An 18,006-nucleotide genomic window follows, 5' to 3' on the forward strand; every position below is an offset into this window, starting at 1 on the left:
ACGGTTGTGAGTTGGTTCAGTAATGTGTTGAGTGAACTCCATGGAATTCAAGAGATTCATAAAATCCTTGGCCTTTGAGTCGTTCACATTATCTACATGTATGTTAAAATCACCAGTGATAATAATCTTATAGTTTGTGTGGATAATGGAGAGTAGTTCTGAAAAGTCTGTTAGAAAAGTGGGACATTGCTTGGGTGGCCTATACACAGTTACTGTCAGAACAGGAGGCTGGCACTTTAGAACTATGGCAGGATATTCAAACGAGGCAAAATCATCGAAGGAGATGCTCCTGCAGCACAGGGCATCCGTGGTTATGGTGGCTGTCCCGCCCCCTTTTTTGACAGTTCTAATGAACTGAAAAAAGCTATAATTGGGAGGGGATGCTTCAATAAGAGCTGCAGACCCATTTATGTTTAACCAGGGTCAGTTAAAAACATATAGTCTAATTTACGTTCACATATAAGATCCGCTCCGCTTCGGTTCGGTTGGAGGCCATCATGCTTCAGCAGGCCGCGCCTCTCCCAGAACAGGTCGTAGTTGTTAACAAAGTTAATGTTTAGTGAGGCCGGGACGCTCGCAACCAGGTATGGAGGTTTAATAGTCTGGTCTATCTCTCAGCACCTCTCCGGTAGGTAGGGAGAGGCCCAGAGATGACGATACGTCTTTCTGTGTCCATGAGAGCAGTGAGGAGAGCTGTGAAGTCCGCCTTCAGGACTTCTGATTGTCTCGCTCTGATGTCGTTGGTGCCCACATGTACAATTATGGTGCTGATCTTGGTGTAGCCGGCAGGGTGGGCTTGGTCCCCAGCACTGGCCAGAGAGCGATAGTGGGATCTGGGTTAGAATCCACGCAGGGCAGAGTGGAATCAAGATGTCCAGTGTGCATGTATGAGCAAGGGGGACCCACAGAGATAATGGAGTCAATGAACTGCTCATCCATCTTGATCTGGTATCCTCATCTTGATCTGGTTCGTTAACCTGACTTCAAGTTCCGCTACCTTCTGTCTGAGCAGGGCGCAGGAGTCGCATCCAGTTGCACCTCTGAGGGGGGGGCATTGTGGCGATATCCGACGGAAGGCAAAAGCTTGAATTTAGGGATTTTTGATAACTACGATGTTGCGTGACTCGCGGTGAAGTAGTCAACATTTAAGCTTTAGCTGGCATTGGCTTTCCAGGCTTTCGTAGGCTCGCTGAAATGTTAGCTGGTCAGTCAGAATTAGGACAGGTTGTGTTAATGTAGCGATGGCTTGTACAAACTCTGAGCTCACAGGAAAAGCAAAAACCTACTGTTTGTAGGATAAAATTCTTCTTCTGCCTTCTGTTTAAAAGAACGACAGCGCCTTCCGCTAACCTGTGAGTTGGCAGTTGTAGTTATTTTAGGCTGTCCTTCCAACGCGTTTTGACAAAAAGGTTTTGACAAAAATGTTTTTTCCTTAATCAAGAATGAGCGTTGGAGGTTTAGATGATAGTCCAGCAGAGTAGAGTCTCAAATCCTGATGATGAATGCGTTGATCAAGAACGAGAGTCCGAGGTTTAAATGATAATTGATAATTGATTGATTTTGAAGACGGTGTCAAATCGTGAGGCAGACGAGTAATCGGCAGGCGGCAGCAATTATAACAAACAGGAAATGACGATTATCAATTAACTATCAGTTATCAATTAACTATCAATTATCAATTAACCTAGGCTCTTCCTACGATATCACACAAGTCTGATGGATAAAGGGCTTTGTGGCCATTTGGCACAGAGCCGTAAACTTGTTCTTTATTTAACTATGTGCCTTTTCTACACAGACAAGCAGCTTGTTAAAAAGATCTTTGTTCAACTCTCACAGGCATATATTGCGGCGAGACAAGAGTCTCACTACACCTTTTCTTTCAATCAGAAGACAGGAGACTGGATGTAAAAAATCTGGAGGTTTATTGTAATCCATAAATCACAATAAGGGGATGCCCATGGATCATCTCATTGTGTGAATGTTCTGCATGTCTTTTTAAGGCCTGTACCGTGTGTGGTGTGTTCTGTTTGGCGATGATGATGAGTTAATCCATGTAACCATCAAAAAAATCCCAGGGATCAAAGCCATAAGAAGTAGAACCTCTGTCATTACTCTCACCGGCAGGAAGGTCATAGGAAGTAGAACCATGTGAGGCCGAGAAACAGCATGTACTGACCAGTGTCCCCCCCCCCACCAGTAGCAGGGCGGTTCCGACCCAACCCGTGTAGAGTGCCGGCCCCCACTCTCGTTTAAATGAAGTCACGGCGTTCGGCGCTTCAGAGCCGTCGTGGGTCGCCCAGGACGTCACCACCAGCAGCAGCACACCTGACAGCACGAACAAAACACCCGAGACCACTTTGGCCGGGGAACTCTTTCGCCCAACAACGTAAAGGCCGTTCGCTGCAAGCGAGATGCAGATTGACGCTGTGATGAGATCCCTCATGGGTCGGAAGTTCCCCGATAGCTGCAGCATCGCCTGGATGAAGTGACAGTGAAGAGAGTCGTCTCCTTTCTGCTCCCAGTGTATCCACACCCCGTCCAAGTGCATCGCCAGAGAGTCCGTGGTGTTGTCTACAGTGCCGCTTACCGTCCACACGGAGAGGAAGCGGGTCAGTAGTGCACAAAACCAGCCCGACAGACCCAATCCGGCGGCGATCAGACCCATCAGGCCCATGCTGCTAGTCGACGTAAAAAAAAACAACAAAGCTGTAATCATTAAGCTTTTACTGTCACTGTAGCATAACTTGCTCACTCAGATTTCTCAAATAGGCGTGGGGTCGAAAACAGGCATTATGGGAAGAAAGTGAGAGTGAGTCATGATGTTTGCCTCTCCATAGTTTCAAAACTATGTCTTTCTTTAATTACAAGGGCCTAGGGGCTTATTTAGAGTTTCCTGGTGATATGTATACATAGTGCATATCCTGGATGGCTAGTGGGAAAGATACATAGGTTAGTATTTCACCATGTAGTCTACCTACTGTAGATACCTAGGTTAGTATTTCACCATGTAGTCTACCTACTGTGGATACCTAGGTTAGTATTTCACAGCAAATGGATGTTAAAACATATTCGTTTTAATCGTGCTTCATAAAAAAGTGCATTCACTGTTGCCCACTGCCACCTGAACATCCATTTGCAGTGACATACTAACTATAGGTATCTGCAGTAGGTAGACTACATGGTGACATACTAACCTAGGTATCTGCAGTAGGTAGACTACATGGTGAAATACTAACCTAGGTATCCGCAGTAGGTAGACTACATGGTGACATACTAACCTAGGTATCCACAGTAGGTAGACTACATGGTGACATACTAACCTAGGTATCCGCAGTAGGTAGACTACATGGTGACATACTAACCTAGGTATCCGCTATTGAATTATTTAGCTGTTTCTGATTGGACGAGAGACGTTCCATGAGTTGGAATATCCCAGGACATCCCAACTCTGACTTTCCACAGCTAATAATAAATCACTCCGCGATGAAACATTCTATAGCACGTTGATACAATTAAGCGATAACCGTTAATTCAAAGTTCTTATAATTCCAAAAGACGTTGACAATGGAACTATTTTTTTGTTGCGGAGAAACAATGGCCAAATAAACATTTTTTAATCAATAACTTCGTGTTAATTGGTTGACTATACAATTGTTTTATAAAAGCAATATAGTACTCGTGCGAGTGGGGTAGGTAAGGGATATTCCCACAGGTGTTGTTGCCTGCGCCACTCGGCCTCCGGCCTCGTGGCTACGGACGAACACCACCCGTGGGAATATCCCTTACCTACCCCACTCGTACTATATTGCTTAAGTAATTGTAAAATCAATCATAACAGTAATAGCAATGGAAAGGAATATTGTCACTAACAAAACAATGTCACTTAAACTTTAGTCATTTTAGTCCAAACAGCTGCCTAAAACAGTATGTATTGACATCATGAGCAATAAAGCACATTTCAGCTAAAAGGGTTTGCAGACAAAACCATTCCTTCAGTTTTACTGGATCTGAAGCAGCAGTTACATTTGAAAGGCAAAGAAAAGCAAAAAAAAATCTACTTTAGCTCAATCAAGATTGGGCACAATTGTCTCACCGATGTTATGTTATTCCCCGTCTCCTGGTGGCATTGCACTTTATTTGTCTATGCTGTGCGCAGGCATCCAATCTGAGCAGGCTAATCATGTGTTGATACAATTCTGTCTAACATCCAAACTCATTTTCGAGGCACTAAAGGTGGCTCTACTCTACAACCGGCCAAGTCTTTTTGACTGGAAAAGACTAATAGTCCTATTGTTGCAGCATCTTCAGATTTGAAGAGCTCGATTTAAACCAGTAATATTGTAGGCTTTCGGGCAATTTTATAATCTCATGCATAGAAACCAGTACAGTAACCAGGTCTACATTCTAAATAAGCTATAGCGAGAGCTATATATTCTAAAGGAGCTATAGCGAGAGTAATGGTGGCCACAGACATCGTGTTGAGGATGGACTAACAACAGTAACCTAAACTTTTCCACGAGTTTTAATCCCTGTTATAGTAATAATATTATCAAACCCATTGTGTTAAAGCACCGATTTACGTTTGCAATTAAATGCTGAGATACTCACGAACAGGGTTTCTGGGAGTTTCTTTGCTGAGACGTTCAACTGCGTGTTCACATAAGGGAAGAAACGACTCGTTTAACTTTCGTTTCCGCAGAAATAAAACGGGCAGGGGCAGACATCTCATTTCATTGTTGGGGGGGGGGGGGGATAAACAATAACATTTCAGAGAGTTATTCCTGGGGGCCTCATGAAAAAAATTGCTATAAATAAAATTGAAATGAATGAATGAATGCATGGATGGATGGATGGATGGACAAACAAGACAGCAATAGAAGCATACAGATCACAAATCTTTTCGACATGCCCTTTTCAAAGGTAGCGCACTCAAGCTCATTAATGGCGACAGGAGTAGTTGACGTGAAATTGTGTTGCAGGGCTCTCAAGTGTAACGCATTGAGCGTGACAGTCACTCATTTCGGTCTTTAGTCACGCACTCCCGCCAAACATCGTATTTCTCACGCTGACAAAAAAAACTCTAGTCTATTTAATGTGCCGCAGCGCGCAAACATGACCTGGCCGAGCTGCCCTCACCATGGAATCCCCTGGAGTTCTGCCGTGAGGTAGCACTTATCAGCCAATCAAAAAAAAAGAAATGGGCTACACAATAGCCAATCAGAAAAAAACGTATCTTTTGTATCTGTTGTATCTTGGTGAAATGTAATCCAGCAACCAATGAAAAAAGCATCCTGGAATTGCGCGCGGTTGATCTTCCGAAAGTTTCGTTCACCTGAGGAAACCACTGGATCTCCGAGCATCAGTCTTCTACAAAGAGTACGTCGTCTGCTGTTTTAATGTTACAACAAATTCACAATGGTTTGACACAAGCAATGACAACTTGACTGCAGTTAGAGAATATTTCCCAGATAATTAGCATCAGTTTTTAATGAGTGTTTGTAGCCAACACAGTTTTAGGCTACAGCCTGCCTTTTCACTATAGCTTTGACTCCGAACTTCGTTAATAGGCTATAATAAATTCGAGTAGGCCTATTCAAAATATATATATAGCCTATAATTCGAGCGAATATTAGGCAGCCCTTAATATTCAATGGGCATTATTTTTTGTAAATGGGTTTGCCTGAACATTCTATTCAGATTCCGAGGCTTCTTCACGCCTGGTGAAGTTGTGAATCGCGAGCTCATTAGGCATACTAACATGTTATAAATATCCTGGCCATGGATGCATTAATCATTGCATCTGTCTTTCAAAGATGTCAGGTAAAAAACAAATAAGCATCCTGTCCTTCGCCCAAAGAGGAAAAAGGCCAGATTAGGCCCAGAGAAGGTCGTAAACACATTAGAGGAGGAGATGGTGGAAGAGGAAGAGACCTGGTCTGTGGGCATACGGCAGGGGCGGAATGGGGGCGGACCGGGGGCGTGGCCAAGAGGGGGGGGGGGGGGGGCTGTCACTCTTGCCTGTCTTGAGAGCCCTGATGACCTGTTGTGTGTGTAAGACGACATGACTGTACCCACTAATTTCTGTAATGCTGATCCACCACTGGATGCACTGGAGTGCATTTTGCTAGGAAAAACAAAACAAAACCAGTCAAGCTGCGTTCAACATGTCCATGTTCATGGGGGAAACCACAACACTTACCCAAATGACTGGTTATGGATTTAGTTGGAAGACACTGGTGTAAATAAAACCATGAACGTTTTAGAAAGCATCTCATCCCAAAAAACAGTGTTGGGGAAGCATAGTTTTCCAAGCTACCAATTACTTCACACTGGAAGAATTTGAGCTACAGCAATGCTACCCTGGGGAGAGATCTAGTCTGGTTAGCTAAAGCTACATAGAATGGGTAGTTCAAACTACCACTAATGCCACTCAACTGCAATTAGTGCATACTTGTTCACTGGTTATACATAAACCGAAAAAAACTCAAAAGATACACAGATAAACATCTGTGTCTTTCCAACTAGCCATCTAGGATATGCACTATCTAGTTCTGTGTTCGGGGCTGGCAAAAATGGAAGAAAAGCTTTAACATCATGACATTGCCAGCTATATCCGGCACCATCATCTCCCAGGACCTCAAGTGGGAGCTGAACATCAGCTCCCTCACCAAAAGAGCTCAACAGAGGATGTACTTCCTGCGGCAGCTGAAGAAGTTCAACCTGCCAAAGGCAATGATGGTGCACTTCTACACCTGCATCATCGAGTCCATCCTCAACTCCTCCATCACCGTCTGGTACGCTGCTGCCACTGCCAATGACAAAGGCAGACTGCAGCGTATCATCCGTTCTGCTGAGAAGGTGATTGGCTGCAATCTTCCATCTCTTCAGGACCTGTTCGCCTCTAGGACCCTGAGGCGGGCAGGTAAGATTGTGGCCGATCCCTCCCACCCGGGTCACAAACTATTTGAGGTTCTTCCCTCCGGCAGGAGGATGCGGTCCATCAGGACCAAAACCTCACGCCACAAAACCAGCTTCTTCCCGGCTGCAGTTGGCCTTATTAACAAGGCCCGGGACCCCCACCTGACCTGGACTCTTATCCCACCCCCACACCCTAAGTCTGTGTTACATTAACACACATTACATTGCACATTGCTCAATCACATTGCACTCCTGTTTTACATTTTGCACTCTACTTTCCACTTCTACTTTTTTTATATTCATTGTCTATATATTTGTATCGTATAAATTGTGTTTTTTGGTTCTTATGTGTAGTACTTTTTTTATGTGTCGTACTTATTTGTGTTTTTGTGTTTTTATGTTATGTGTTAGCCTGGATGCCAGACGAACTTAGCCACTTGGCCAAGCCACGGGCGACAGTGGTACAGTAGGTAGAGAAGTCGGTTAGTAAGCAGAAGGTTGCTAGTTCGATTCCCTGTCGAAGCGTCCTTGAGCAAGACCTAATTGCTCCTGATGTGCAGTGTGCCATCAGTGTAAATGTAAAATGTGTGTACATTGTAAGTCGCACATATGTAAGTCGCTTTGGATAAAAGCGTCTGCTAAATGACTAAATGTAAATTGTTTGGTCGGGAAGTTCGGTCTGGTGTCGCACCGTTGGGGAGAAATTATCTCCTCACAAAAATCTGTGAGGAGATAGATAGACCAATCAAATTGTCAGGGCGGGCTTTATACGATGATGGACAGATGATCAACCCTAACGTAATCAACCACGTCACCAAAGAGCTTTTGGGGTGAATTCGTTTTCAACAAACATGGCTGCCGTTGGAGAGCTGAAATGTGAAAATTCGAGTCTGTTTTAAAGGACATTGACAGCACATTAATTTTGAAAGAGGAACAGAGAAACGCGATCAAGGCATTTGTCGATCAAAAAGATGTTTTTGCCGTCCTTCCTACGGGATCCGGTAAAAGTTTAATGTATCAGCTGGCCCCATGGTCTACGTTATGGTCATACTACGTTGCTCTGATTGGTTCTAGATATATCCAATTGAGCGAAGAGGCATTTTTTTTCCTGGTTCGGTTGAAACACGCCCCATAATCACAGTCCAACGGATCGGTATCAGACTCATATTCTGACTAGAATTATGAGTATGACATCGTCAGGCTAGTTATGTGTAGTACTTATTGTGTTTCTATGTTTTTATGTTTACTATATGCACCTTCACATCAGAAAAAATTCCAAGTAGGTGTAAACCTACTTGGCAATAAATCCCATTCTGATTCTGATTCTGATACTGCCAAAAGACACCAGTTAGTGTGTTGGCAAACTTCTATCAGTGGTAACTGGGCTGTTAGTGGTGTTTGCAAGGTTTTTGCATGCCTTTTAGGTAGTTAGCTTGCTAGTTTTGGAACAGAATTACTAATTGCTGCTTTAAATTAAGATTATATTTTTTTCAGATTGTCAAAGTAAACTGTCTTTTCTCTTTGGCAACAATCAACAATGAATTTTGAGAATAGCCTCGACGAAACAATCAACCAATTATCTGAGGCTATCATACTGCTCTAATCCAGTTTAGTGTTAAAGTTCAGTGAAACAAACCTTTTACAATGTATTTTATACTTTTCAAACAGTCCTGGGAAAGAGAGGGGGCAATCCTATCAGTAACCTGTTAGCAAACATACAGTGCATCCGGAAAGTATTCACAGCGCTTCACTTTTTCCACATTTTGTTATGTTACAGCCTTATGCTTAAAATCGATTAAATTCATTTTTTCCTCAAAATGATACACACAATACCCCATAATCATAATATGAAGATTTTGTCTGCAGCACGTTTTGGAAATTTTGGCAAATCTATTAAAATAAAAAATGAAAAAAAATCACATGTACATAATTATTCACAGCCTTTGCCATGGCACTCAAGATTGAGCTCAGGTGCATCCTGTTTCCACTGATCATCCTTGAGATTTCTACAACTTGATTTGAGTCCACTTGTGGTAAATTCAGTTGATTGGACATGATTTGGAAAGGCACACACCGGTCTATATATGGTCCCCCAGTTGACAGTGCATTTCAGAGCACAAACCAAGCCATGAAGTCCAAGGAATTGTCCGTAGACCTCCGAGACAGGATTGTATCGAGGCACAGATCTGGGGAAGGGTACAGAAACATTTCTGCAGCATTGAAGGTCCCAATGAGCACAGCGGCCTCCATCATCCGTAAATGGAAGACGTTTGGAACCACCTCTTCCTAGAGTTGGCCGCCCGGCCAAATTGAACGATCGGGGGAGAAGGGCCTTAGTCAGGGAGGTGACCAAGAGCCTGATGGTCACTCTGACAGAGCTCCAGCGTTGCTCTCTGAAGAGAGGAGAACCTTCAAGAAGGACAACCATCTGTGCAGCACTCCACCAAGCAGGCCTGTATGGTAGAGTGGCCAGACGGAAGCCACTCCTCAGTAAAACTGCACATGACGGCCCACCTGGAGTTTGCCAAATGGCACCTGAAGGACTCAGACCATGAGAAATACATAAATATTTGAATTCATGATAGAAATACATTAGGTAGTATGTCAATTCCACTCTCTCATTTCACTCTTTTTTTTTAAATGTAATTTCAACATGAAAGACACACTCAAGCAGAAGTGTATACAAGCTTTATTATGCCTTAGGAGCAAACACAGTCCATTATGTTGTTAATGTTACAGACAGACAACGACCATCTGGCACAAACAAAACCATATCATACAAAAACTCCTCAGGACATGCCAAACCAGGTTACCATCATGTACACATATGATGAAATATATATATATCAGGCTTTTCATTTCCTGGAGTACATTCATAAACACCATAGAGATCTAGGATCTGGGAAAAGTCTGGCCCAGATCTGGCCCTTTCCTGTGGTTTTTTCCTGTGATACCAGAGTATACTGATTTCTGAGAAGGATACTAAATGTGATACCTCCTGTGCCAAAAATAATGTGTTACTAAAAAAAAAAAGGGCTTTCTTTCCCCGCTGCCATTCTTTTGTCCTGCGTCTAGAACGCCGCCTATTATTGGGGTTAACCCAGACCTGGGCAAAGTGCGGCCCAAGGGCCATTGGCTGTCCCTGTGCGACCCGCGGAGGTCAATTGTAAATTAGGAATCAAACGTAAATACCTGTACTTATTATACGGCTCTTCAGAATTTTCCTAAAAGTTCCGTTGATTTGAATGGGCCATCCCAACGTTCGCGGGTCTGTAATTTCTTTGTATTCACTGCTGCGAAAAATTTATGACTGCTGTCATTGGCAACGGGTTTTGTGCTTCTAATTCACATCTTTCATATCATTCCGCAACTTGTCCGGTCATTTAACGTAACTGAAAGTCATTGAAACTTGAAGTCAGAAGGTGGGTTGCTTCGCATTTGCGTAAAGAACTAAACGGCAACAAAATCCTTAAAAAGAGGTTTTTGAGGAATGTCTTCTATTGTTTTGGCAAGTAACCGTATAATAAGCGGGATATTTTTTTAATTGTAGGCCTACATTCGTGCGTGTGGGCGTGCCTGCCACTGATAAAAATTGATATTACTATTAATTTGTATACTTATACTATTGCATTGCAAGCTTGCTCTCGTGTGTGTGTATGTGCCATGTGTATTGATCGTCTGGGAACACCTTTAATACTGCAAAAACATGCTAATTTTCAAAATCGTTTTGGTGAATGTTGATTAAATGTTGATTAAATAATGTTGGCGTTTTCACTATGCCTGCACCAACATTTTTTGATAGCCTAAATGTAACATCTACTCTTACCAGTAGCAGTTAATCAAAACCATATGGGTTAACCTCTGTTGGGGGCGAGAAACAGCATGTACTGACTAGAGTTCCTCCCCCCACCACCAGTAGCAGGGCCGTTCCGACCCAACCCGTGTAGAGTGCCGGCCCCCACTCTCGTTTAAATGAAGTCACGGCGTTCGGCGCTTCAGAGCCGTCGTGGGACACCCAGGACGTCACCACCAGCAGCAGCACGCCTGACAGCACAAACAAAACACCCGAGACCACTTTGACCGGCAACCTCGTTTGCCCAACAAGGTAAAGGCCGTTCGCTGCAAGCGAGATGCAGATTGACGCTGTGATGAGATCCCTCCAGGATTGGAAGTTCCCCGATAGCTGCAGCATCGCCTGGATGAAGTGACAGTGAAGAGAGTCGTCTCCTTTCTGCTCCCAGTGTATCCACACCCCGTCCCAGTGCATCGCCAGAGAGTCCGTGGTGTTGTCTACAGTGCCGCTTACCGTCCACACGGAGAGGAAGCGGGTCAGTAGTGCACAAAACCAGCCCGACAGACCCAATCTGGCGGCGATCAGAACCAACGCATCGTCCATGATGCTAGTCGATATAAAAAAAAAACAACAAAGCTTTAATCATTAAGCTTTTACTGTCACTTTTGCATAACTTGCTCACTCAGATTTCTCAAATAGGCGTGGGGTCGAAAACGCATTATGGGAAGAAAGTGAGAGTGAGTCATGATGTTTGCCTCTCCATAGTTTCAAAACTATGTCTTTATTTAATTACAAGGGCCTAGGGGCTTATTTAGAGTTTCCTGGTGACATACATAGTGCATATCCTGGATGGCTAGTGGGAAAGATACCTAGGTTAGTATTTCACCATGTAGTCTACCTACTGCGGATACCTAGGTTAGTATTTCACCATGTAGTCTACCTACTGTGGATACCTAGGTTAGTATGTCTTATGTTTTAATCCCTGTTATAGTAATAATATTATCAAACACATTGTGTTAAAGCACCGATTTAAACATTTGCCATTAAATGCTGAGATACTCACGAACAGTATTTTCTGGGATTTTCTTTGCTGAAAAGTTCAACTGCGTGTTCACATAAGGGAAGAAGCGACTCGTTTAACTTTCGTTTCCGCAGAAATAAAACGGGCCAGTGCAGAAATCTCATTTCGTGGGGGGGGGGGGGGCGCAAAAACAGTAACATTTCAGCAGTGACGTGCGCTGAGGTTCGTGGCTGGTGAGGCACTGACTCTTTCAGAGTCAGATTTACAAATACATAAACCCAATAGAGTATCTTAAATCACCATTCAATTGGCAGCTTGCACATTGACTACTGGTTGTTTTTCATATCAGCATCCTTTACACAGGTATAGGTAAGGTACATACAGTTGGCAGCTACTAATGAACTCTTTCATACGAAGTTGCACAAGCACCCTGAGGGTTTCTATCTTTTCCCTTTATCATTTTAAGAGTTAAATCGAGCAGACTATAACATCAGCTAGATAACCAGCTATCATTTCATGCAAATTGAACTCTTCCAATTAAATCGTTTAAGGTTATTAAGTTTCCTTAGCTAGCTAATTATGCTAAATATGGATAACCATAGCAACCAGGAAACACAACTTTAGCTGCAATTTAAGTTTAATTTCTCAAAATCAGCTCACCAATAAAAAGCAGTCTTGGGTTCAAAGTGATCACAACCACTTGTGTGATGTTAAATGGCTTCACATAAACAATCCTAAGATAAATAACGTTTGCAATTAAATGCTGAGATACTCACGAACAGTATTTTCTGGGAGTTTCTTTGCTGAAAAGTTCAACTGCGTGTTCACAAACGGGAATAAATGACTCGTTTAACTTTCATTTCCGCAGAAATAAAACGGGCAGGGGCAGAAATCTTATTTCCAATTATCTGATCAACATGAAGAGATTACCCATGAGCCTATGAGGCTTTATCATACCGCTCTAATCCAGTTTAGGGTTAAAATTCAGTGAAAAAAACCTTTTACAATGTATTTCATACTTTTCAAACAGTCCTGTGAAAGAGAGGGGGCAATCCTATCAGTAACCTGTAAGCAAACATATCTACAAATGTCCAAGCGGTCGCATTTAGCAGAATGTGATAACATAGCTCAAGGGCTTAGAAGCCCACACTGTTAAGAAGTAAATGATTCCAAATTAAATAATAAATCACAGAAGTACAACCTTCATTTTACTTTACCCCTCATCTGTGATTCAAAAGATGAGAAAATCTTTGTACAAATTTCAGAGATGGAGAAACTTGATAAAAAAGACAAAAGTGCTCAGCAGATATCAGTGAATTCCAAATCAAGTAATAACCTTACAGATATGACCTTCATTTCACCTTATCAAGTAATAATCATACAGATATGACCTTCGTTTCACCTTATCAAGTAATAATCATACAGATATGACCTTCGTTTCACCTTATCAAGTAATAATCATAGATATGACCTTCGTTTCACCCTATCAAGTAATAATCATACAGATATGACCTTCGTTTCACCTTATCAAGTAATAATCATACAGATATGACCTTCGTTTCACCTTTTTCACCTTCAGACGTATTGGCCCAGTAGTTCTTGGGCTTAATTATTAAGAATTATTGCCGAGTGTTCAACGTCCTAATCATATCTCTCTCTCTCCTACATTTTCTTACCTTTTCAAGTCATCACTTTTGTAAGACAGCCCCAGTATTATAGAGACATGTTGCCCCCTCGTGGATGTTTATTGTAATGCAAGGTTAAACATTTGTTTATGGTCCAAAATGTCTCATTTGTGATCGTGATGTGTAACCCGAGTTTTTTTTTTTTTTTTTTTTTACTTTACTCTTGTCTGTAAGTGTATCAAGGAGTCTGGCATAGTGTTTTTTTATGTTGTAAGAGTTGTCTGCATGTAGAAGAATAAACACTTGGTTGCTCAAAAACTCAAAAGCTTTCTTTCTATCTAAACTCGATACATACCACTGCCTCTTTTCGCTTGTATTTGTCATATCTGCCAAAAAAAAAGACTAAACTAAGACAGTTGAGCCAAGTGACCAGCCCCGAGCGCTTCCCCACAGGAGGTGATCCGGCAGCTGAAGGAGTCCATTCAGATCCAGCGGGCTCACGGCTCAAGGAGAAGCTCAAGCCCCTCATCAAGGTGGTGGAGGACGAGGACTTCGATGACCAGCTGGAGATGGTGAGGGCCCTTACATCCCACATAGCAGTTCATTAACACAGGAGCACATCTGGCCAAGATGTGAACCTCGTCAGCTCCCACTTGTACGGTGTCATTAACAATGACGCTCAAAGGGACCGTTTGTGTGTGCCATCTAGTGGTGATTATGCTGAATTGCAACCAACTGAATACCCCTCTCTTTACAAGTGTGTGCAAGCACCTATGCTGGCCGTCAAATGCCATAACAACGCGAAACGCCCAGTGTTTTGGTTTGTCATGGAATAAACGTGGAAGAACACCTGCTCCCTATGTAGATACGAAGGCCTAATTCTAAGCTAACGAAAACATAGTTACTGGTAATTATGCAGTAATGAAAACATAATTATGAATACCATATTCCATTTCTACTAATACATGCCACTAAAAACTACACACCATGCCTTTAAAGCCAGATCTTAATGTACATTATATGGTAGGAATATAGTCCTTATGGCAGCACAGTTATGTTTGTGATTATAATGTCCAAATGCATAACTTTCTCTGCACTTTTATGTGCCCTAAAGTAAGCGTGTGTGCGTGTCTGTGTGTGTTTGTGTGTGTGTGTGTGTGTGTGTGTGTGTGTGTGTGTGTGCGTGCGTGCTTGCATGTGTGTGTGTGTCTCCTTCTTCAGGTGTGTCTAATCGATCCTGGCTGCTTCCGGGAGATTGACGAGCTGATCAGCATGGCTTTTACAAACCTCACGCAGAAGCCTAACTGCGCCTTGCTGAATGTCTTATTGCGCTCCTAAGGGTGTCGGTGCAGAGGAAGCGGATTCCAGCTAGCATGCTAGTGAAAAACCACGGGGTATTACAACATAACAATATTGGACTGTTAGATGACAAGTGCTGAAGAGATTTCACACTAAAAAGTGATTGGTTGTTGTCATTTTTGGAGCATGTGGTATTGTCTAAGACTCCCAGGTTGTTTAGTTATGAGCACATTGCCATTTAAACATATTAACCGTGTAAGTGGTTCTGTATATTCACTATGCAATATACTACATATACTGTACACTGTACGATAAACACTATTCATTAAAATCATATATGAGTGTATCAACTGAAGGCCACGTTTTTTCCTGTGATACCAGAGTATACTGATTTCTGAGAAGGATACTAAATGCGTCGTACCTCCTGTGCCAAGAATAATAATAATAATAATAATAATAATAATAATAATAATAATTCAGTTTTGTATACCGCTTTTCTTAAGTAATGTGTTACTTAAGCAGGTGCTCTACTGCCCCGGTACCATTCTTTTGCCACATGTACGCTATGACATTAACTGTGTGTTGCCACTGTTAGTTGGCCTGCTTTCAATAATGGCTGCCACATATTTAAGATGGGACATGCACTCATAAGTGTGTCTGTATATTCATAATATACTACATATACACTGTCTGTACAACATACAGTATCAATTAAAGTCATATATGAATCTATGCCACATAATTGAGACAGGACATGCACTCCACTGAACCAGTCAAAGCAGAGCCACTGGAGAAGATGCACAGCATAATATGACCATGTATGATCTCATTTAATTCACAGTTGTTAATCTGATAAAAAGGTGTCTGGCCTCTTCCTGGGCACAAATAGGAAAAGCACCAAAATATGCTATAAAAATAATAATTAGCCTACATTGTAGCCTAGCACTTGTGTGAAAACAAATTGTAATGCACTGGCTTATAGAAATAAATCCTATATAGAGTAGGCTACATGATTTATATCGTTACATATTCTATTCCATCCCACCACAGTTGCTATGAAATTAAGGCAATGTTTGTAAACACGATTCCATATCGCCAACATAAGGTCCATATGTATTTTTAGTGTTGATCTTGTTTTTACGACAGCGTATTAGGTCCATTAAAAAATACGGAGAAAAAAACTCAGGAAAAAGGTGTTTTTGTCAAAGAACCACATCGCTTCACTTTGCAAAGCTGGATCAGCCTCATCACATCACAGACAGTTAGTGAGGAGGGTCAATAGTATAATCTCAGAGAATATTTTTTCTCGTAAATATATATATTTTTCGGAATATTACCCCCTCCCCCAGTTCCTATAGGCTACAATGGCCCTAATACGCCGCCGTGTGTTCCGATAGCGTTGCAAACGTTTTGATTTTCAGAATGGTCTTGTAGTCGGGTAATAGGGTGGGTCGTCATAGCTGAAAGTTGCACTATGGATAGTGTTGAGAGGGTCCCCCACTTCAGCTGTACTCGGTGACATAGGCGTGCCAATAATCTCTGGCGGGGGCGAGAAACAGCATGTACTGACCAGTGTTCCTCCCCCCACCAGTAGCAGGGCCGTTCCGACCCAACCCGTGTAGAGTGCCGGCCCCCACTCTCGTTTAAATGAAGTCACGCTGTTCGGCGCTTCTGAGGTACGGTGGGACACCCAGGACGTCACCACCAGCAGCAGCACGCCTGACAGCACAAACAAAACACCGGAGACTGCTTTGACCTGCACACGGCGAGGGAACTTCAGTCGCCCAACAACGTAAAGGGCGTTCGCTGCAAATGCGACGCTGATTGACGCTGTGATGAGAGTCCTCCAGGATCGGAAGTTCCCCGATAGCTGCAGCATCGCCTGGATGAAGTGACAGTGAAGAGAGCCATTTCCTTGCTGCTCCCAGTGTATCCACACCCCGTCCCAGTGCAGCGCCAGAGAGTCCGTGGTGTTGTCTACAGTGCCGCTAATCGTCCACATGGAGAGGAAGCGAGTCAGTAGTACACAAAACCAGCCCGCGAGGCCAAATACGATGCCGGTCAGACCCAACTTATCGTCCATGCTGCTAGTCGACGTAACAAAACAACAAAGCTTTAAACGTTACGCTTTGACTGTCACTGTAGCAGAACTTGCTCTCCCAGATTCCTCGAATAGGCGTGAGGGCGAAAACAGGCATTATGGGAAGAAAGAGAGTGAGTCCTGATGTTTGCCTCTCCATAGTTTCAAAACAATCCCTTTCTTTCCCACTCTCCCACTCACTCAGCCAACAGTGATGCCACTGTGAGCATTTAAAGTGATATCACACAAGTCTGATGGATAAAGGGCTTTGTGGCCGTTTGGCACAGAGCCGTAAACTTGTTCTTTATTTAACTATGTGCCTTTTCTACACACAGACAAGCAGCTTGTTAAAAAGATCTTTATTCAATTCTCACTAGAATAAAAGTCACAAGAAGTAGAACTTCTACGGTGGCATAGAACATCTGCGTTTGCAGTGGCATAATCAAAGAACAGATCACTGAATCTAATCTCATCATCAAAGGCGAAAGGAAACTCAGTTTATGTTGCTGAAAGCTGTTTAAAAACATGACAAAAGCGTTCTCAAAAAAATAAGTTTGAACAGACGGTGTTTGTTAAAATGTAACTGTAAAAAAGACACAACAGGAGGAGAGGCCTGGACGTCTCACAGGGAAAACATTACAGCTAGATTTAGATATTTAGCAGACGCTTTTATCCAAAGCGACTTACATATGTGAGACTTACAATGTATACACATTTTACATTTACACTGATGGCACACTGCACATCAGGAGCAATTAGGGGTTCAGTGTCTTGCTCAAGGACACTTCGACAGGGAATCGAACTAGCAACCTTCTGATCACTAAACGACTTCTCTACCTACTGTACCACTGTCGCCACAGCTCTGTTGTCTCACCAGATATTATCACACCAGCCATCAAGTCAGGCTGCCGGATGAGTGGAGAGTCTAATCTGATGTTTGAACATTCCTTGAAGAGTTGTCAATGCTCAGGTACCGGATCAATATCTGAGTTACGCAGATTGTTCCGATCCCAGGCACGCAGAGCCAGAGTCACACATAGTTCTTGATGGAGTAGAGTCAGACGTAGTTCTTGATGGCGTAGAGCCAGAATCAGACGTAGTTCTTGATGCCTTAGAGTCAGAGTCAGACGTAGTTCTTGATGGCGTAGAGTCAGATGTAGTTCTTGATGGCGTAGAGCCAGACGTAGTTCTTGATGGCGTAGAGTCACACGTAGTTCTTGATGCCTTGGAGTCAGACGTAGTTCTTGATGGCGTAGCTGCAGGAATCACA

The 18,006-nt window shown here is 42.8% G+C and overlaps 3 protein-coding genes across 5 annotated transcripts; all 3 read right to left on the reverse strand.

The window, feature by feature from the left end:
• Positions 1-1,905: 1,905 nt before the first annotated feature.
• LOC116221890 (claudin-4-like) lies at positions 1,906-4,690 on the reverse strand. Of its 2 annotated transcripts, none has more exons than XM_031574040.2 (2): positions 4,609-4,690; positions 1,906-2,678 (listed from the first exon to the last, which is right to left on the reverse strand). In XM_031574040.2, exon 2 carries the CDS (start codon positions 2,672-2,674, stop codon positions 2,045-2,047), a length of 630 nt encoding a protein of 209 aa, XP_031429900.1. In that variant the 5' UTR covers positions 2,675-2,678; positions 4,609-4,690; the 3' UTR covers positions 1,906-2,044. The 2 variants fall into 2 exon arrangements, with proteins under 2 accessions (XP_031429900.1, XP_031429901.1); XM_031574041.2 differs by having other exon boundaries at positions 1,906-2,675; positions 4,609-4,672.
• Positions 4,691-10,653: 5,963 nt separating this feature from the next.
• LOC105905007 (claudin-4-like) lies at positions 10,654-12,601 on the reverse strand. 2 transcript variants are annotated; one of them, XM_042708777.1, is made up of 2 exons: positions 12,509-12,601; positions 10,654-11,318 (listed from the first exon to the last, which is right to left on the reverse strand). In XM_042708777.1, exon 2 carries the CDS (start codon positions 11,312-11,314, stop codon positions 10,754-10,756), a length of 561 nt encoding a protein of 186 aa, XP_042564711.1. In that variant the 5' UTR covers positions 11,315-11,318; positions 12,509-12,601; the 3' UTR covers positions 10,654-10,753. The 2 variants fall into 2 exon arrangements, with proteins under 2 accessions (XP_042564711.1, XP_012688431.2); XM_012832977.3 differs by lacking the exon at positions 12,509-12,601 and adding an exon at positions 11,775-11,860.
• A 3,094-nt stretch (positions 12,602-15,695) lies between these two features.
• On the reverse strand, positions 15,696-16,966 carry LOC105905008 (claudin-4-like). The gene has a single exon (XM_012832979.2). It carries the CDS (start codon positions 16,737-16,739, stop codon positions 16,074-16,076), a length of 666 nt encoding a protein of 221 aa, XP_012688433.2. The 5' UTR covers positions 16,740-16,966; the 3' UTR covers positions 15,696-16,073.
• Between the last annotated feature and the right edge of the window lie 1,040 nt (positions 16,967-18,006).

Source organism: Clupea harengus, chromosome 9 (genome assembly GCF_900700415.2).
Source record: "Clupea harengus chromosome 9, Ch_v2.0.2, whole genome shotgun sequence".
Taxonomy (NCBI): Eukaryota; Metazoa; Chordata; class Actinopteri; order Clupeiformes; family Clupeidae; genus Clupea; species Clupea harengus.